We start from the raw sequence: 21,649 nt of genomic DNA, 5'->3' as shown, positions 1-21,649 counted from the left end.
AAAAAATTGAATGGTCACTGATTTCTGGAAGGGGAAGATAGTAGGTTTGAGAGAGAAGGATATCTGCAGGAAGTAAAACCAACATGCACAGTGGTGTTTGTCATTTGGCCAGTATGTATCGAGCATCTGCTGTGTGTGAGGCACCACCTTCAGTGTGAGATACAAATCTAGATGAGACATTCTGTATCCTTGAGGTGCTCAGAGTCCAGTTGTGTGGGATTGAGAAAAGCCTCATGACAGTAGTGCATTTCTAGGATTTTCTCTGAGGAGAATGAATGTGTATCTCTTGGGCGCCTAGCAGGTTCCCTCGAGCAGCTCACCAGTCGTGAACACTTATTCATAGTCTCATGTTTTAAGATAAATTTTTTCCTGAAATTCTACTCCTACTCCGTAACATGTATATGATTTACTTAAATATTTTGAATTACTGAGAGTGAAAAAACCTGAATCTAAAACCTTTCCCATCAAGTTTTCAAGAAAAAATTGGTAGTCCAAGAAGACACACTATGTTTTCTTTCTTCTGTCGTACTGCTGAGTATTCCCAGCAGTACTGGAACCCGCATCTGGGAAACACTGGCGTCAGGGTTGGGAGCATGTGAGGAAGGGACAGCTAAGTGGGGAGCTGAAGAACTCATAGGGGAGTACCTGCTGGGTGCTAATGGACATTTACTTAGAAGTCCTGCATAGCCTAAAGGAATGCAGTGGCATGTAAAGAAAATAGGATAGGAAAAAATAAGCTTTTGGCCAAGGCAGAGAAAACAAGTGTGAAAAACTAATACTGAAGATGAGAGTGTCCCAAAGTGGACAGTCAAATATGTCCATCTATTAGAGTTCTAGCACCTAGCTAGGCTTGAGGCATTGAAGGGTCCTCACAGTCACCACATGCCTGCTGGCACAGGTCATCATGCAGTGTGTTGCGTAAAAAAAAAAGCGAAATGTCCTTTCCCTTGGGATACTCACTGTCTAAAAGGAATACCCCGACCCACATTTGGAGGCAACTGACCTCCTAGAAGCAATGGCTAAGCATCAGTGGCTAAAACCAAGCATGTGAAAATAACATTATATCCTGTTTCTTGCAGGGACATCCCAGTAACCTGCATCACATCATGACCACAAATGTACAGATGTCTATTATCCGCAGCAACGCTCCTGGGCCCCCTCTTCACATCGGAGCTTCTCATTTACCTCGAGGTAAAAACTGCACATTCTGTTCAAATTTTCAAAATGCTGTGGCAGATACATATTTGGTAAGAGAGTTCTGTTACCGTTAAAAAATATATCTAGACTCATCTTATTAAAGTTACAGGACAACAGAAATAAACTTAGAACAATACACATTTTAAGTATGATCTAGTATATGCGAATTATAGTTGCATTTCAACAAGTGTGTGTATGCTTGTGTGTGTAAACGTAAAGCAGTTCAAATTTTTAGTATGATCTAAAGATTGTCCTTTGTAATGAGGGACTCCTCAAAGCTGTGATAGTCCAAAATGGTCCTTGTTGTTAATAAGAAAGTCAGAAATACAAATACTGACTATTCTTAAAGTTTAGTGATGGTGGTTACTCGAGTAACGTAGCCATAAGATGAATTTATTCTTACAATTAAGTTCTAATAGGTTGTCATGTATTAAATTTAATGATTTTTCTCAACTACTTGATCAGAAATTGTAGCCTTCTATTGACGAGTGTTAAATCATTGTTGGCAAAATCAGGCTCACAGTACAAAACCAGGTTACTTGGTCATAACATAATTCAGTGGTTCTCAGAGTGAAGTTCATAGACTGCAAGGGGGTCTGTGTTAGGTCAAAACTACTTTCGTGAAAATACTAAGATTTCATTTGCCGGTCGTACCGTGTTGATGTTCGCGCTGACGATACAAAGGCAGTGGTGGTTCAAGTGAACCCTCACTGGTGGTTACGCTGCTGGAGCCTTGGCCCAAATGAAGGTGGTGGCACCACGCTCTGCTATTGAGTGTGTGCTTCTCTTCTACATACTTGTAGTGAAAAAAAAAAAAACAACAGCCAATTTCATTTAAGAATGTCCTTGAAAAAAAGCAATACAGGTTATTAATCTTAACAAATCACAACCCTTGAGTGCACATTTTCCTAATTTCCTGTGTGAGGGAAGGGAAATATACATACAGCATCTCTGCTAAATTACTGACTTAGGTTTAGAAACAGTTCACACTATTTTCCTAGGGCATATAATTGGAACCGTGTAAATTACGAGCCCCTAAGCCATACTAATGAAAACAATTTTTTTCCAGGAGCAGCTGCTGCTGCTGTGATGTCCAGTTCTAAAGTAACCACAGTCCTGAGGCCGACTTCCCAGTTGCCAAATGCTGCTACAGCTCAGCCAGCAGTACAGCACATCATTCACCAACCAATCCAGGCACGTCAGGTTGTGGGTAGTCATTCGCAAGTACTAGGTGCCTGCTCTGAGTTCTTGACTCTGCTAGAGCCTGGGAGAGTCCTTTGACCTCGAGTGACTTTTGATCTAGTTGCCAAGAGGCGGCCGGGAAAGTTGAGTTATATACACTGTGATGTGATCAGCCATCGGGATTTAGAGGAGCTGTGGTAAGGGAAGCTTTCGCTGGGATGGGTGTGGTAACAGGGATTCAGAGAAGTGGAGAGGCAGCGAAAGGGAGCAATACCGTGAATGGTGGTGAGGAAGACGGTGGTGGTTACGTACAGTGTTAGTAGAGGTGAGCCAGAACTGAGAGTTTTTTGTTCAGATCAGGATTTATGAGCCCCTGCATATTTTGTGCATGTTATTATGCACGTGTGCATGCTTTTCAAGGAAGACGGTCTGTACCTTTCAACTTTTTTCCAAGGAAATCTGTGAGCGCAGTACTACTGAGGTATAGTGTGTTATGAGGTGACTTGTGATGTCTCTAAATTCAGAGCTCTAAGATACAGAGTATAAATTTGATTTTGTACACAACAGAGAGCCACTAAGTTTTTTGAACACAGTAACATACGATCAAAGAAATATCCTTGAAAGATTAATGAGCTGAATCACAGACAGGAGATGAAAATTCAAATACTTTTGGGGGCCAGACTGGTAATGTATGTGGAACAGCAGAATTTAAGACAATAAGGAAGGGTGCCGAGTAGGACACAAGATAGTACATCTCCAGCGTAGAGTTTTCAATTTAAAACAAAATAAGAGACCTTGCTGGCTAATAAAACACATTTGGAGGCTCATTAGGCCCCTGGAGCATAAATGGTATATAGAAAGGATTAGAGAAAGAACCAGGACAAGGAGTTCACTAAAGATAGTGTGACGATCCTACTGTGAGACAACAAGCTGTAACAGCAGGCACAACAGGTAAAGGTCTGGAGGTGAGAGGTAGATCCAGAATGGGCGGAATTTGCGAATTTAACTGTGTAGATCAGGGTCAAGAAAGGGACTACTCAGAGGAGAGCTCAGATGATGGAAAGAATCGATGGTGGACAAGCATGTGAAGCCCAGGGTGGAAAACTCGTTTGTCTGGTGAAGATTTTACACACATGTAGTATAGGGCAAGGTACAGGAAGTACTTCCATGTGAAAACAGCCAGAGAGCCTCTGGGCACCCTGAATCTTCCACAGGCAAGTGCTGTTTTCATGTGTTTGCTAGCTTAGAGGGACTGAGAGCCAGGAGTTCCATCCGATGGCTGAGATCACCCTGTGGAAAGCACTTGGTTGTCTGGTAGTGTAAAATGTCTACACCAGAACCAACAAATCTGCGGGCACTCTAGATCTGAAGGGTTGGATCCCAACTCCTACTAATAGAACAAAATGTTTCATCCAGTCCTACTGGATGAAAGGAGGAATTTATATAGTCCATCCAGCCAAAATAGGGTATTTTTTGGTAATTCTCTCTCTTGGGTGTTAAAATTACCTATCTGAAAAGAGAATTTCTTAATCAGAATGGTGAGAATTTGCTTTCATTTGGACACAAACATGCTTGTTTGAAGGCCCAAGTTTCAAATTATACTTTCAGTGATTGGCTTACTGTATTTTATTTTGCTTCTTGTTTTAAATGAAATATTTTTTCTTTTCTCTTGGTAGTCTCGTCCACCTGTGACCACCTCTAATACCATCCCTCCTGCTGTGGTAGCAACTGTCTCAGCCACCAGAGCTCAGTCTCCAGTCATTACTACAACTGCAGCACATGCTACTGATTCAGCACTTAGGTATATTTGGGGGTTTGGAGATCAGGCCCTCCTCCTTTCCCTTTTTCCTTTCCTTTCATTTAACTCAGTAAATACTTAGTGCTTTTTATGAGCTATGTAGTGTTCTAGATGCTGGAGATAAAACCTGTCCTCATAGAGTTTCTGTGTTTAGGGGCTGGAGACATAGAAATAAAAAAGTGAAGTTTTTTAGATGGTGAAAAGTTGCTTTGGGGAAAAATTAGATAGGGTGGGATTTGGAGTGACAGGTTAAGCAGTACAGGCTTACTATTTCCTGTAAGGTGATCTGGGAGGACTGTTGTTAAGAATAGGTTGGAGCAGGGCGCCTGGGTGGCTCAGTTGGTTAAGCAACTGCCTTCGGCTCAGGTCATGATCCTGGAGTCCCGGGATCGAGTCCCACATCGGGCTCCCTGCTCGGTGAGGGGCCTGCTTCCCCACTCTCATGTACTCTTTCTCTCTCTCTCATTCTCACTCTCTCAAAAATAAATAATTAATAAATCTTTAAAAAAAAAAAAAGAATAGATTGGAGCAGAAAATTGAAAGATGTATTGAAATGAGCCATGTGGCTGTGTGGGATAAGAGCATTCTAAGCAGTGGGAACAATAAGTGTAAAGGCCCCAAGACAGGAGTGTGTTTGCCATAGTAAGAGGAAGCAAGAGGCTAATGGTAGGAGAGTGGCAAGAGATTATTTTAGGAGGTAACAGGGTCTCCAGATTCGGGCCTTCGGAAGCCCTCTACAGGTTTAGACTTTGCTGGGGTGCAACGGGAAGCCTTAGCAGAATTTTGAGCAGAGAAGCGTCATGGTCTGAAGCCTGGCTACTGTGGAGAGGTAAAGCTGGAAATGGAGAGATGGTTTAGAAAGGTATGTAGGAATCCAGAAGAGATCATTGCTGGAGGTGGAAAGACATGGTTAGATTCAGAATAGAGTTTTGAAGTTGGTTGAGGATTTCAGAGGAATTACGTAGGGGCAGTGAGAGAACAAGAGGAGTCAGGATTCTGGCCCTGCTAGTTGGCCTATGTAGCTAGAAAGGTGGAGTTGCAGTAACTTGATATGAGGAACAGTGGGAGGAGTAGGTTTTGGGGAGGAATTCCAGACTAGTTTTGGGCATTGGAAGGTTGTGCTGACTTCTGAGCACCCAAGTAGAGATGATGAGATTGGTTAATAGATGAGTTTGGAGTCCAGGGGAGAGTTGTGAAGATTATTTAGGAAGACTGTATAGATGGGAAAGAGGTTTATGAGAGAAAAAATGTCTCCTGGATGAGAGGGCTGGAAGGGGAAGCAGTGTTCTCAGGGGAGAACCCAGACTCATTAGGGCAGGGAGGTAAAGTATACATTCAGAGAAGAGATTGAGGATGTAGGGGATTTTGCTAAATGGACTGTAAGTTCAGAGGCTGCAACGGAAGGGTTGAGTATCTGAAAAGGGAGAGATCTATAGAGCCATACAGGGATAGTCTGGTTGATGAGGGAATGATCTGTGATGCTTCCTAGAAATGACACAGTTGGGTGAAGACATGATGGTGTTTGTCCTTCTGATCCCAAGCCATAACGTGGTAAGGCTGTGGAAGTTGGAGGGAGGCAGTGGGATGTGAGTCTTGCCAGGAGGTCTTTCTTGATTCATGCGTTTGGTTATGTGGTGCCTTTGGCAATATAAACAAGAAGTGATTCACTGAACAGAAGAAGGGGTAGTAGGCATGGAGACTAAAGCTGTCAGACTGGAGACCATCCATAACTCTCAATTGCCAGCTGGAGGCAGGGCAGAGTGGTAAGTCTAGATGCCTCCTTGGTTTCTTCCTTGTTTGACCAAGTAAATAAAAAGGAAACAAGGGAAAGAAAGTGAGTTTTAGAAAGAATGTTGACTTACGGGATACTGAGTTTATCCATGGAACAATCAAGTGGCATTTGTCAGCAGGTGATTGAAGAGATGTTGGTGCCAGAGATAATGAATGGGTTTGGAAGTCATCAGCCTGTGGGCTACAGTTAAAGCTTTGAGGTAATCTGAGTCTCTCCAGGGGGAATGAATAAGAAGAGGGCCTGGAACGGAACTCTGAAGAAAGTTAACTTTTAAATGCAGAAGTGTACTTAGGACTTATATTTAACCATTAGCTCTTTCATTCACTAGCTGTGTGACATTAGGCAAGTTTCTCAACTTTCCTGCCTCTTAGTCTCCTCTTCAGTAAAATAAGGACACTTTCTGGTAATTGAAAATATTGCCTGAGGTACAAAGAGACACAATTGCCCAAAATAAAATAGACTGTGTTGTTCATTTTAATTTTATATTATTTGTATATATTCAAATGGTATGAAGAAATTCAAAAGTTATGAATGTGTATACAGTGAAAATGAGTTAATTTTTTTTTAAACCATGTTATCAAAGTATCTGTATTTTCCAGTGTATTGAGTTTTTAATAAAAACAGATGTTGAATTTTGTCAGATGTATTTTCAGCGTTGTGGCAGTCACTGCTCTGGGCACTAGAAATACACTAGTGAATTAAACAGACAGACACCCTAATGACCAGATGATTTTTCTACTTAAATCTATAACAGTGATAAATTTCTAATATCTAGCTCCCTTTGAATTCTGGAGCCAGAAAGTTTAAATAGACCAACTTCTACTGGAGAAATAGAAAAAAATTTCAAAGTAGTATCTTCCGGAAAAGCACCAGGCCCAGACAGTTTCATTGAATTCTACCAAACTCTCAAAGACCAGAGAAACCAATATTAATTAAATTGGTTCAAGGCATAGAAATGAAGGAAAGTTCCAAAAAGAAAGTTGTCTTACTTTTTGTGTTAGAGTAATCCTGTCTGCCAGGTTTTTTTATCGTTTCTTATTGTTCATTGCGTGGTTGAATGAAATTTATTCTCTGCTACTTTCTTCAAGAAGGACTTACAGGACCAGTATTTTGCATTTTCACATATTCCAAATCATTTTGCAGGTATCATTATACTTAAGCAGTAATTTAGGTGATAATTTTTTTGGTTTCTGTATTTTTTTTCTGTATTTTATCGCTATTTTTCCTTTGCCTTCTAGAACTGGATAGCCTGATTTTTTTTAATCCCTTAAAAGGATCTTGATATTTTTGCCTGATTGCCTAAGATTCTTTATCTTTGAATTTCAGTGACTTTCCTGGGATGAGTTTTGTAGTGACTATTATGTATTGTTTTGTTCTGAAACATGGTGTACCTTTTTAATCTGCAGCATGAAACTATATGAACAGTTTTCTTGAATGTATCTTTATATGTTCATTCTATTCCATTTTAGTGAGGGGGCACCCAGTTACGTATTTGTTGGATCTTTTTTGCACAACTTCCTTATCTAAGCTTTAATTTTTTCCCTTTTGATTCTGCTTAATTTTCTCACAGTCTTCTCTGTTTCTTACTGAGTTTCCAGCATTGTCTGTCATGCTCTACTTTTAGTTTTGCCTTCACTCCTGATGCAGCTGGATATTTTCTTCTCTTTCTCTCTTGAGCTATGCTTATTTATTGAGCTATGCCTGTCTCCTGTTGTCTTATCATTTTGTCCAATGAGCTCTTCCATCTTTGCTTTGTGTTTTCATTTCGTGGAAGGAGTTATTTCATTACCTTTCTTCATTCATGGTACAATTTTCATCTATTTAGTGAAAGCCTTTTCTAGTGAAATTCCCTTTTTTCTGTCCACCATTTTTCTTGTAGCATCATGAAATAGATCTTGTGCTGGTTGCTTTCTGAGTACTCATCTTTCAGTGGAGTTGAACTTACTGTGCATCAGCTATTTGTAATTGGTTCTTGTAGGCTGGGCTGTGTACTGGATTAGGGGAAATTTTCCTAACGACTCAGGATACTCTGTTCGTGTTTTCTTGGTTGTACTTCTCTCCTGCCAGTGAAAATAGACTGCTCCAGATGGCAATTTCTCTTTTCCTCGGGTCTCACCACATGCTGGGGTCTTTTTTTTTTTTGGTTTATTTGTTTGTTTGTTTAAAGTAAGCTCTGTGCCCAACATGGGGCTTGAACTCGTGACCCTGAGATCGAGAATCACACGCTCTACCCACTGAGCCTGCCAGGCACCCCTCACCACATGCTGTTTTTCACATGGCGCTTATCCGTGTGTGTGGTTCTTAGTTCAGCCCTACGTCGTTGATTATTGGATATTGGAACTGGTACGTGTCCAGGTCCTGCTTCACTGACAGCTCCTACTGTTACAAACACAAGTTTTTGGTTTTCTGTGTCAGAGTGCGCTCCTCACTTTGGAGAATTATACTTAACTGGATTTGTCCCTTAACTTGTAGCTGCAGAGATCCTGTGTGCATTGACTCCTGTGTCCCTGTTTGGGTATCACTGCCCTTGGCAGTTCTGCTACCTCTTCTGTGGTTTGAGGTTTCAGGTGTCTCTTAATGTTGCCAAAGATGGAGACTGCATTCCTTTTTGTTTTGTTACTGTTCTCTGAGAGGAGGAGAAAATCCCACATCAGCAGTCTCTGCCTGCAATACTTCTTGTCCTCACTCTAAAGAAGTCAAACAAAGATCCAGCTCAACACTGGAGGATGGTCACAGGTTCACTCATTGTAAATTAACTGCATATTTTCTGTGTCAAGTTTCTAAATTGGGTCTCTATCCCTAGAGCAGTCTTTGAGACCATTAAAGAAAATCTCATCACTAGGAGAAAGGGTATATTGATTAAGACAACAGACGTGGGAGCACTTTCTAGCTGACTGACCCTGCTTAATCTCTGATCTTTTTTGTGTAGGGGTGAGTTGCCACTGTGGACTCAGGGGTGTTTTATTTACTCAGTGTATTTTAATGAAAATCCTTTTTTTTCCCAGTTGCCCCAAATTTGGCTAGTGAGAAACCCCTTCAAACTGGTTTGAGTGTCATTTTGATAACTCCTCTTGGACTTTGAGTACTTTCTACTTTTTGGTACATGGTAAATGAGGCCCTTTTTTATTTTTCTGCCTCCCTAGTCTTGAAATCAGCCATTTCTCCAACCGTTCTTGGTTCTTTTTAGTGGAGAATGGTAATTAGAACCCAAGATCTGGGAGCTAAGGGTATACATTGCTCCCGGGGTATCGTTGCTTTTGGCTCTTTCTGTGGACGGAAGTAATCAATGTAGTAAACACAGTCATGTCTTCATACTGATACTTCCAAATGAAATTTAACATTAATAGGTTTTTTTTTCTTCAGTTTTATATTTGTACATCTTTTCTCTTATACTGCAAACCTTGTGTCAAGACATTAACATAACTACTTGGTTTTTTGGTCCATAATGTAAAAAAAAAAAGTTTCAAAGTAACAATTCAGAGTCCCAAGTTCACGTCTTAAATCAACCCCTTATTTTCTGTAGATTAACAGTAAGACTGAGTGTGAAGTTTAAGACTTCCTCCCCGTTCTTTCGTGTTCAAACTAGATCCCACAAAACGGAGTGAGAATATATTCAGAGGTCACTTGAAGTGATTGTTTTCTCTGTGAGATATGTAGTAACATTTTCTGTTATTTAATTTACATTCACATATTTCCAAAATAAAAATATACAAAAAGGTATACAGTGAAGAGTATCACTCTCCTCTCTGTCCCTCAGATATAGCATCCTGGGGCGCGCCTGGGTGGCTCAGTCGGTTAAGTGTCTGCCTTCGGCTCAGGTCATGATCCCGGGGTCCTGGGATCCAGTCCCATGGTGGGCTCCCTGCTCAGTGGGGAGTCTGCTTCTCCCTCATCCTCTTCTTCTCCCCCTGCTTGTGCTTGCTCTCTGGCTCTCTCTCTCAAATAAATAAAAATCTTAAAAAAAGAAAAAAAAAGACGTAACTTTCAAAGAAAATACAGCATATTGTATTTATATATACTGTTTTTTACCTTCATTTTTCTCTTAATATATTCTGGAGATGATCCAAATCAGTACATAGAGATATCTTATTTACTCTCTTTATTTTTAGCTGTTGTACCCCAGCTTACGGACATACTGATGGACATTTCAGCGGGTGCTGTTGCATATTTGTGATGGTATACTTTCAAGATCTGTGGAAGTGGGAGTGCTAGGCCAAAGAGTAAATGCCCCAATTTCCTCACCTAGAAATGGCAATAATAGGGGTGCCTGGGTGGCTCAGTCAGTTGAGTGTCCAACTCTTGATTTGGGCTCAGGTCATGATCTCACAGTCCTGGGATCAAGCCCTATGTCGGGCTCCACATTCAACAGGGAGTCTGCTTGAGGATACTCCCTCTCCCTCTCCCTCTGCTCCTCCCCGGCTCATGCACGTGTTTTCTCTCAGTCTCTCTCTCTCTCTCTCTCTCTCTCAAATAAATAAATCTATGGGGGAAAAAAGAAAATGGCAATAATACTACCTACCTCACAGGTCATTATAAGGAGTGCTTATATTAACATATGTAAAGGAATTAAAATATGCCTAACATGTAATGTACCTTATTGACATGTTTGTAGTTTTTTTTTTTTTCATTAAGAGTAAATGAAAGTCAGAGACTACCATGTACTATAGTCTGTGCTTTCAAAAGCACTTAAACACGTATTTAAATACTTAACATAAATATTGTTTTCTGGCTATTTTTTTTTTTATGACCCAGACCTTTTAAATATGAGTATGTTTCAGGTGAATTGAGGAGACCCTTTCCTGGTGATTTGAATATTGACATTATTCTTTGTTATGAGACTTCAAAATTATTTTTATAATTAAGTTCATCTGTCCTAAATTTTGTCATTATTTTAATTATATATACATATATCTCTCTGGTTTTCATCATAAATGCTGGGAGCCAGTGTCTTACATGGCACTGTGCTTAGCGTAGTATGTTGTCAACTATTAAAACTCCAGTCTCCAAAATGGATTTTTATCTGTTAAAGCCACAGAGACATCCTGATAGTTGCAGTGACGATTCTTTTATGCAGGTGGTCTATGTCAGCAAATATCATTCTTCTCATGTTATTCTAAAGTCACCTTTCAGGAGGGTGTGAAAGCCATACAGGGAAGAAGCCAGGCTGCAAAACAAGATCCTAATTATTATTCACTGACTGGACCAGTGGTGTTCAGAATCCTGTTACTTTGAGCAAGGTCTGCGTCTCCACTTGCCACATCAAGAGTAATATCCTCAGGCTGATTCCGCAGGGATTGTACCAAACACCTGACCCTACAGCATGCATTTGAACTCCCACGACAACTGGTGTAATGGTCATCTTCAGTAATTTCAGGATCCACAGAGGTACTTGAACTGTCAGTGTGGTAGTGGAGGTCCTGGTCAGAATTGGCCTACCACGTACCGGCTAAGTTAGTAGTCATCTTACCAGTGTGCTGCCGCCCTGCCGGTGACTGATAAGGCTAACTGTGGAATAGCCACAGAGCTTGTATTTTTCTTCTTTGTGTTTCTGGATGTAACTTTTGGGCTATGTTATTCATAATAAAAAGTGGATTCTACCATAATGTGGATAGAGAATGAAACCTAAACAAAATCTCAAAGTGGTCATTTAAATTACCAGAGAACATCCATTCCTCGTTCCCAGCCTTTTAAAAATGACTAGTGTTAGAGGCATACTAGAAAGGCTTGAAAAGAATGACCCCAGGACTTTTTAGGATTATCCAGCTTTTTAGGATTTACAATCCTGATTTACAATTAGGATTTCTAGGTTTTTTTCTGGCTTGAGAACATGAGAGTCACTTAAGGAAATCTTTTGGGGTCCTTTACATTTTGGGTGAACATAGGGAATGGGCCTGGGGAAATGGCTCATCCTGGAAAGCATAAAGATCCAGTCTCCAGTAGTAGGCTTTTTCCTCAGTGAGTTCCACCAAGTTCCATAGTTGTATCCATGGCCAGTTTTTCAGCTTTCCTTTGAACTCAAATGATAAAGCATTTAGCTCTCTTTCTTCAGAGAGAAAACCATCCTTCATTCAATTTAAACACTTTATTCACAGATATCCTGTCCTGTCTGTTTTTTTTTTTTTTAAGATTTTATTTATTTATTTGAGAGAGAATGAGAGATAGAGAGCACGAGAGGGAAGAGGGTCAGAGGGAGAAGCAGACTCCTTGCTGAGCAGGGAGCCCGATGCGGGACTCGATCCCGGGACTCCAGGATCATGACCTGAGCCGAAGGCAGTCGCTTAACCAACTGAGCCACCCAGGTGCCCTGTCCTGTCTGTTTTTAAAGCATTTTGAGAGAGGATGCTTATGATGAAACCATTGCTTAGTTTAGAAACGTGCAGCCCCAATCAAGTTTTTACCCTTACGAGTTCAGCTTATTCACTTCTTTTTAATTTGTGTTCACATGGTTTCAAAATATAAAAGCATAAAAAGATGAGTAGGGTGTGTCACTCTCTCCTCTGTTCCTTCCCTTTTACCTTTTTTAAGTTACCTGGTAATATCTAACTGGATGTCCTTCCAGTGTTAATATAGTCAGGTTCAAATACAGTTCTTATTTTTATCCTTTTTACCCCAAATTAACTCCTATATTCTCTTTACTTTCTTTAAATATAACAACATGTATTGAAAGTTTCCCGTTTCATTACTTAGACAGCCTCGTTTTTCTCTTAGTACCAGCACAGTGATCATTGTGTGTGTGAATGGATTTGAGATTGTTTCTCGTACTTGACTATCATAAGTAATATTGCATTGAATAATCTTATACTTCAGTCATTATCTCTGTGTGCAAGAATACCTGTAGGATAGGGCGCCTGGGTGGCTCAGATGATTGAGCGTCTGCCTTCAGCTCAGGTCATGATCCCAGTGTCCTGGGATCGGGTCCCGCATCGGGCTCCCTGCTCCTTAGGAGCCTGCTTCTCTGCCTCTCTCTCTTTCTCTCTCTGTGTCTCTCATGAATAAATAAATAAAAAAAAATCTTAAAAAAAAAAAAATACCTGTAGGACAAATTCCCAAAAGTAATCAGAAGGTATATGCAGTTATAATTTCAGTACCTACTAATTGCCTTTCTTAGGGTTTGTACCAGTTCGCACTCCCTCCAGAATGTTGAGAAGTGCCTATTTCCTTGTAGCTTGAACAACATTATGCTGTCCATTTTGGGGGTTTTTGCCAGTCTGGTAGGTGAACAGTGATATCTCCATGTATTTTAAATTGTATTTCTCTTCCTATGAGTGGGAATGAGCATCATTTCTTTGTTAAAGAGCCATTTGTGTTTTCCTTTTAGTGAACTGGCTATGTATATCCTTTGCTTGTTTTTTATTGGGCTGTTTTTCTCACTGACTGCAAGGAGCTCCTAGTATAGTAAGAAGATTACACTTCCATTTATGAGTCTTTTGACCATGCTTACAGTGTGTTTGTGTGTTTTGCTATGTAGGTTTGCTTATTTGTTCACAGAGTAAAATTTTTGATCTTCTGTAGCTTTTGGATTTTGAAAGCTTTTAGTAGTTAAAAAGCTCTCATCCATTCTGAGGTTATAAAAGAATCCTTCTGTCTTTTCTTCATGTACTTTTTAATTTGCTGTAAAATCTTTGATCCTCTTCTGATTTGTCCCGGCGTAGTAATGCATGAAGCATGGATCCAATTTTATTTTTTTCAAAGGGCTACATAGTCTTCCCAACATCATTTATTAAATAGTCCATTCATCCCCCACTGACTTGAGACGCCAACTTTGTTATAATGTCAAGTTTTCTTGCCACTGCTGCAGTTTCAGTAGCTTGCTGCCAGTTAATTTGACATGGTTTCTGTGTTGATATCCCTTTCAATCATTAGACAATCATAACTAACTTTTGAAGGAATCATATGGTAAGGAATGATAGGAAATTGAGAGCGGGTTAGTGCTTTGGGGGCAGTGGGGTGCACTACTGTTACTCAGTGTTGTCTGTAATCCTCCCTCGTAATGTGAAAACCTTAGTGTGTATCTCCAGCTTTGTCCACAGAGTGAAGTGTATTGATTATAATAATGCTTACTCAAGATTGTCCTAGAGTGTTGGTTAACTACATTGAGAGTGCTGAAAATGACTAAGGATTAATTGATTCAGTTCATGGTGCATATTGATACCTTTGGAAATAGGTTTATGGGACTTACAGAAGGGAAACTTGACAGACCATTTACTTCATTGGTTCACCTGTGGATGTCACAGACCTAAAAATACAGCCATATGATGATGGTCTAGTATAAGATAGTAAATGGCCTGAACTGCCTGCATTGTGTTTAGAGACAAGTGAGAAATCATGTCTTTTCTATCTTTTTCAGTCGGCCAACTTTGTCTATCCAGCATCCACCATCTGCAGCAATTAGTATTCAGCGTCCTGCGCAGTCACGGGATGTAACCACAAGAATCACACTGCCATCTCATCCTGCACTGGGGACACCAAAGCAACAGCTTCATACCATGGCGCAGGTAAAACCAGAGGTCAGCCCGTCTTTGGAGGCTGTGGGTTAAAACCAGATTTGTGCAAAACTTGCCGAGAACCTAGTAATATTGAAGGCAGTGATTGCTTTTAAACTGGGTGGAGGAGCGCCTGGGTGGCTTAATTGTTAAGCGTCTGCCTTCAGCTCAGGTCATGATCCCAGGGTCCTGGGATCGAGCCCCGCCTCGGGCTCCCTGCTCGGCGGGAAGCCTGCTTCTCCCTCTCCCACTCCCCCTGTTTGTGTTCCCTCTCTCGCTCTCTTTCTGTCAAATAAATAAATAAAATCTTTAAAATAAATAAACTGGATGGAGGGGGAAATGTTCTTGTTTATAACTGTGTCATGGGGTATCTCCCCTCCCTCCCCCTCCAGAAAACTATCTTCAGTACTGGCACACCAGTGGCTGCAGCAACCGTAGCACCTATTCTGGCAACCAACACCATTCCTTCAGCTACCACGGCCGGTAAGTTGGCAGCCCTGCTTTTCCTCCTAAGGAGGTGTGAGGCATGAGTGGTAAGTTAATTTTTCATTTCTCAGCTTCAGTCAGAGAAAAAGAATAGGGTGAATTCTCTTTTCCCAAGAGCTTTCCTCGGGTATTTGAGAATCTAGTGTGGGTAGAGAGGCCACTGTTGAAGACTTTTTTTCTCCAATTTCAGGATCTGTGTCACACACACAAGCTCCCACGAGTACAATTGTTACCATGACAATGCCCTCACATTCATCCCATGCTACCGCTGTGACCACCTCAAACATCCCAGTTGGTAAGTGTCCTGCAGCCTTCACACAGAGCTTAAAAGGGATTTTTCAGCCCCTCTGATGAGGTCTTCATATTGAGGGCTAGTATTGGGTGTTTTTTTTTTAATTATTGTTGATTTTCAAAGCAACACTGAATTCGATTTTTGTATATTTGTCATACAGACTTGATGTTGACCGTAGTGGGGAAAAGAGGGTAATAATCTTTGAGAGCTGAAAGTAAATTTTATTTTAACACAACCTTGACTCCTCATTCATCAGATTTTACCTCTCCTGTGTGTGCCTTTTAAAGAAATAAGTTAACTTCATTGACATAGTTAGATGAGATCCACAGAAAAAGGAGGAAGCAAGGATCTGGAATGAAGAGAACTTGTACACTGATGGATTGTTCAGGAAAACTCTCTGGGCAGTGCACAGCAGGAAGGGTGATACCTCGGGTTGATTACCCTCAGTTCTCATCTGACTGCTACCCCAAGATACTTCACGAACATCCTAAAATTTCTTCTAGGCTTTGTTTATTCCCCTTTTAAATATATGCTTTGAATATTTTTTAAAAATCTTTGAAAAGTTTCTGGCAGCCAAAGAGTCATAAAGAGCAGGGATTGACAACCTTTCTCTGTAGGGCCAGATAATAAATATTTTAGGCTTTGCAGGCGTCATAGGTCCATGTCACAACTGCTGAGCTGTGGATAATACGTAAACAAATGAGTGTGGCTACATTTCAGCAGAACTTTTATGGACACAGAAATTTGGATTTCATATAATTCTCATGTGTCATGAAATGTTCTTTTGATTTTTCCCACCCGGCCATTCCAAAGTATGAACCCACATGTAGCTCATGGGCCATACAGGAACACATCGGGCAGGATTTGCCCACAGTTTGCCGACACCTGTCCTAGGGGCTGTGTCTCACTGTCACAGCTTCCAAAGCAGAGATTGGCTTCTGAGGCAGAGTGCTGCTTTCTTTAATTCACAAGCCCCGGGTTTAGTTTCTGGTATTAGCTTTGCCTTGGTTATATGACAATAAGCATGCCATCTTACTGTTTACTCCCAGAGACATGGGACAGCTGCCATATTTTTCATAAACTTTTAGAAGAGTGCTTTTTGTAAGATGACACACTGACATACTTAACTGTCAGAAATCTGGTGACCAGACACAGAAGTATGGCTTCCCCAACTGCTACATCCCAGCACTGCGGTAGTTCCTTCCTTCCCATGTAAGACAGCTTCACATCTCTCTGCGCATACTTGGAGGACTTTTCTGGAATGATAGTGGATCCCAGGAAACCCTTCCTCCTCCCTTAGATAACACAACCATGCCTATCCTTAAATTGGTACTAAGCCCCACGGTAGGCTTCTAGCAGTGAAAATACTGCTGCTGGCTCTTTCTCAGGCTACTGCTCACGGGGGCAACTTGGCATCAGAGAGAGCACACTTCTTTCTTACCCCTGTGAGGTGAAGGTGGTTCCTTCCCTCCTGTGAAAAGAAGAGTGGGGCGGAGGGTGGGAGTGTGTGTGTGATATTAGCATTGATGAACTTCTGTTGAAAAAGATTGTTGCTTGTTCCATAACTGTCACTTCACACCGTTTTCCAACTGTATCTAACAGTGTCATCAGTTATCCTGAGCACTGTAACAACAGAACCAGGCTTATTCTTGCCATTTTTATAGTCGAGAGTCTCACTAGCCTATCTATAGCTAAAGAGAAAATTAGACCTATAAAAGAGGGCAGTGTACCCTACAGGGGCTCTCTGGTTTCATCTTGAATCATCTCTGTAAAGAATTATTTAGAGATTAGTTCTCATTTATGTCATTGTATCTTGCTGAGAGATCACACTGTGGAAGTAAGCTCAGAGTACCAGGAGACAGAAGTATGTGCATTCATTTGGCTAAGACTATCAACTTTTTACCTGCCTTAAGTTACAGTATTATATTCTGTATCTCCCAGCTCTTTTATCTTTGATTTTTAACCATTTGCTAAATTGTAGTTGTGAAAACCATTTGACAGAAGCGTCCAAACAGATTTAACATCCACCACTTAATGTGATAGATTTTATCTAAGTTCCATCAGGCTTATGCACTGGTTTTCTCTTCTTCTTTCATAGTAAGCCAAGTATTTCTTTGTTACATCACTATAGGATCCCTGTACAAAGGTACCTCAGTTGAGAAAGGATACCTGATATTAACCCTAGAGTATTGATTTTCAAGTGGGGATTTAGTGGGTATATTAAAATCACCTAAGCAGCTTTTTCCAAGTGACACTTGTTTTCTCCAAGTGAAGTTAAATATTGAATTCAACCATTTTTTAGTCAGGGGGGAAAAGCCTGATTAACCATAAGCATAGAGTATTTGCCTTTAATGAATGCTCATTTCCAATAGAATACCGTCTTTATTTTCTCCATGCTCTGGCCCACATATGACAGTGGTGTCGGAATTCTAAAAAGCGGAATCAGATGATCACAGCATTCAGAAAACAGGATCATCTTTGGAGGTGGCATTATGTTCAACTTAACGATTTTTGCATTATATTTTTCCTTAAGTTTTTTTTTTGATAACTGACAATGTGTGGTTTTTTTAATTAGAAAAAAGGTACAGATATAAATTCATGGGCATGTGTATGGTTTACCAACAAGTAGTTAGCCACTTTGCCAATTGACAGCTGCATTCCTATTGGGAGCATTCTTTTCTTCTACCTTTTATTGGGCACAGTGGAAAAATAAGGCTTAGTTGCTTCCCACTCAGCTCCCCCTCTACTTAGTACTGACAGAAAATGTTTCACGGCATTTTCTCTCTGCCAAGTCACCATCGGAGGTCGAATTGGGCATCCCAGCTATCATCCTTCAGAAACTTCTCCAGCTGCCTCCCTCACGAAATAGCTGGGAATCCTGGTGGGCTTGTGCTGCTTACCTTTGTTATTCAGTGGACTGCACTTTAGGTAATATGGTGGCGTCATCCTAGTCTCCAGTGTTTATGTGCCTGTCACTGGTGTAACTGGGGTCTTACACAGATGGTAGCTGTCCTTCTATATATCTAATGTAGGTTGCAGCTTTTCTTTCCAAATACTCCCTCCTAGAGTTAACAGACAGGTCTGTAAGAACACTAAAGTATGTACCAGTTCAGCTGTACCTTCTAAACAAAACTTGATTGCAAATGCTAAAGGAGAGCAAACTTTGAACCTCAGATTAGATTTGAAAACTCTATAGTCATTTTGATTTTGCTAAGTATTGTGCAAAATCATAAGACATTGAAAGGATCTTAGAAATAAAGTGATTATCTAAAGAAGGCCTTCCCATAGATGAGGAAACTGAGACTTAGAAATTAAAATGATTGATTCATTACTAATTAGCTATGGATGCTGCAGTAGAAGCTAAGGTCTTTGCCATGTTGGTATTCAAATTTTGTTGTTTTTTTTTTGGTGTTGTTAAAATGTTTTCTCCTTTTAAAAAAGGTCTCCAGGAAGACAGGTCAGGGAGAAAGGGCCTGATTGCTGGTATTTTTGTTAAAGTATTGATAGTGAACCCTGCTTTGGCAAGTAACAGTATGAACATATGAATGTATCAGTAGATTATTGGCTTGAAATAATTCAGTTGAATCTTATGTACTCATTTTTCTTTTTTTATTTTGATTAAAACTAAAGATCCAGGCTTCTTATTAGTGTTTGCGTTCTTAAGATTGTTGCTGGCCAAAAATGTTTTGGCATGCCAATAAAAGCATATGAGAGGTAATATGATTGGATTTTGCATTTGTAGCTAAGGTGGTGCCTCAGCAGATTACACACACTTCTCCTCGGATCCAGCCTGATTACCCTGCAGAGAGGAGTAGCCTGATTCCCATTTCAGGTCATCGGGCCTCTCCAAATCCTGTGGCCATGGAAACCCGAAGTGATAATAGGTAGGAGGGAATGCGCCAGTTACACTGCCCCATTGTGTCATTAATTGTTTTGACTTTTCAATAACACAAAATGTCCGAGAAATACAGTATATATATACTTACTCTTATTTTCAGATTTTCTCCTGAAAATAATACAGTGTATAATTTATTTTTCATTTTATGAAAATGTGCTATGTTTATTTAGCCATTCCTTTGATGGGTATTCTACTGGTATCTACTTTTTCATTTAGTGTGTTTCTGTGTTTGATTTATTTTGAGCTGGTTTGAGAGTATGGTTGCAGCATCATGACCCTTTATCCCTAAGTACTTTCATTTTCATCCCGAAAGAACAAAGACCTTCTCGTAACCACAGTGCAGTTATCCAAAATGATTCTTTAGCCTTCCATTCCCTTTCATACAGTGACATTTTTGAAGAGTATAGATAGGCCAGTTGTTTTTGTAGAATACTCTTCAGCTTAGGCTTGTTAGGTTGTTTCCTCAAAGTCAGATTAGGTTATGCATTTTTAGAGCAAATACCATTTAGGTGATGCATTCTTCTCACCCTTACTACATCAGAGAGCTCATGCCACTCATTGTTAGCCATGTCAGCACTAATTACCTAGTAAGGGTGGTGTTTGCCACATTTTTCTATAAAGGTATATTTTTCTCTTTTTTTTAAATTTTAAAGATTTTATTTGAGAGAAAGAACGAGCAGGGGGAAGGGGAAGAGGGAGAATGAGAAGCAGGCTCCCCACTGAGCAGGGAGCTCAATGTGGGGCTCAATCCCAGGACCCTGGAATCATGACCCGAGCCAAAGGCAGATGCTTAACCAACTGAGCCACCCAGGTAACCCTATTTTTCTCCTTTGTAAAGCACTAATCTGTGTGAAAATACTTGGAGCCTATAAATACCCTGTTCTTCAGTAAACTTTCACTCAGTGGCATTAGCATCTGTTGAGGATTCTTGGCCGAATCAGTTGATGGTTGTAGTATGATGGTTGCAAAATAGTGTCTTTTTCTATCATTTCTTCCACATTTATCAGTTGACATGTTTATGTAAATAAATTTTATCTATCCCCATTTATTTTGTTGCATATTTTATTTTTTTAAAATGAGCATGGACTCATGGATTTAGTTTATTCATTATTATAATTCATGATTGTCTTCTGTTTTGATGCTCAGATCATCTCTGGGAGCTTCTTCAGACCAGTTCCTCTGGGTTTTCCATATCCCATACAGTCTACCCCTTCCTTACTTCCCACCACAACAAAATATTCCAGGTTTCTCCTGAATATTGTTTGAGCCCTGGAAGCTACCATTTCTCCAGGGAGCCCTGATTCCTTTTCATCATTTAGAAACCAGAGCATTAGCTCTGTTTATTGCTATTTGATTGTCATTTCTTCCAGGCTCTTTTAGCTGACAGAAATAGGAAGTATGTGATGTCATAGACACTCTTTAGGGGAGCAGGGTTGGCTCAGTCAGTTAAGCATCTGACTCTTGGTTTCAGCTCAGGTCGTGATCTCAGAGTTGTGAGATTGAGCCCCTGCCGATCAAACTACATGCTGAGTGGGGTGCCTGCTTGAAATTCTCTTCCTCTCCCTTTGCCCTTACGCCAGCTTGCTCTCACACTCTTTTGTAAAATAAATAAATCTTTAAAAAAAAAAAAAACAACTCTTCAGTACATGCTGATCCTTCTAGTTCAACCCCATTACCTCCCCCATTCCATATTTGTATCTCTTCTCTTCCAGTGAGAATCTGGTACAGTGCATATGAAGTAGTTTCAGAATTGGATCATTTTTAAATGTTCTTGTTTGAGTATTATGGTGTGTAGGAATGCTTATAGGTTTTAATATATTGGTCTTTCTGTGCATTCACCTTGCTGAACACACCTGTTAGCCCTAAAAGTTTGTAGATTCTCTTGGATTTCCTATGTAGGTTTTTATTTTGTCTACAAATAAGACAATTTTTTGAAGGATGAGGGATTTTTTTCATTTCCATTTTTCATACCTGTGTTTCTCTTGTTACCTGGAGCTTCTTCCAGTATGATGTTGAATAGAGCAGAGATAGTGAACAGTCTTATCTTATTCCTGACCTAAATGGGAATTCTTGGGAAATTTCAGAATAGATTTTGTAGATGCTGTTTTCGGATTGAGGAACAAAGATTTTTTCCATTCCTTTTTTTCAGTTATTTATATCAGTAAGTATTGAATGCTATCAAAATTTGGAGGGGGAAGTAATTTTTTTTTAATTCTAATATAGCTAACCTATAGTATTATGTTTCTTTTAAATATTTTTGTATATCTTTTGTGATATTTCAAATGATTGTTCTCTTAATTTTTTAAAGAGTCTAAAACATAGAAATTTTGATATTCAATCATGCTTATCTTCCTGTGGTAAACCTTATTTGATCATAATATGTTTTGTTTTATACAGTATTTAATTCCATTTTATTTAGAAATTTTTGTGTTGATGTAGAGAATGAGATTTGTTTATAATCTTTTCTCCTATCCTCCCTATCTAGTTTTGGTGTCGAGGCTATGTTAAGTTTGATCTTGTT

General features: G+C 40.0%; 1 protein-coding gene across 13 annotated transcripts in view; it reads left to right on the top strand.

Moving 5' to 3' along the window:
• Positions 1 to 21,649, top strand: part of SAP130 (Sin3A associated protein 130) — an 84,779-nt gene that overhangs the window by 11,858 nt on the left and 51,272 nt on the right. For 12 of the 13 annotated variants that reach the window (XR_012376091.1, XM_073885620.1, XM_073885630.1 and 9 more), the window contains 7 exons: positions 1,080 to 1,191; positions 2,267 to 2,391; positions 4,056 to 4,180; positions 14,317 to 14,464; positions 14,845 to 14,935; positions 15,129 to 15,233; positions 18,973 to 19,114. Coding sequence is in view for 12 of the 13 variants with exons in the window: in XM_073885620.1 (XP_073741721.1) it covers positions 1,080 to 1,191; positions 2,267 to 2,391; positions 4,056 to 4,180; positions 14,317 to 14,464; positions 14,845 to 14,935; positions 15,129 to 15,233; positions 18,973 to 19,114 (848 nt within the window). In the remaining variant the exon portion in view is untranslated. The remainder of the gene's footprint in view (positions 1 to 1,079; positions 1,192 to 2,266; positions 2,392 to 4,055; positions 4,181 to 14,316; positions 14,465 to 14,844; positions 14,936 to 15,128; positions 15,234 to 18,972; positions 19,115 to 21,649) is intronic. The other variant, XM_073885629.1, reaches the window with a different exon arrangement.

This window comes from Callorhinus ursinus, unplaced genomic scaffold, assembly GCF_003265705.2.
Source record: "Callorhinus ursinus isolate GAN/ISIS: 27379988/994484 unplaced genomic scaffold, GSC_fseal_2.0 scaffold2, whole genome shotgun sequence".
NCBI lineage: Eukaryota > Metazoa > Chordata > Mammalia > Carnivora > Otariidae > Callorhinus > Callorhinus ursinus.
Note: the sequence above shows the minus strand (reverse complement) of the source record. Positions and strands in the feature narration are given on the sequence as shown.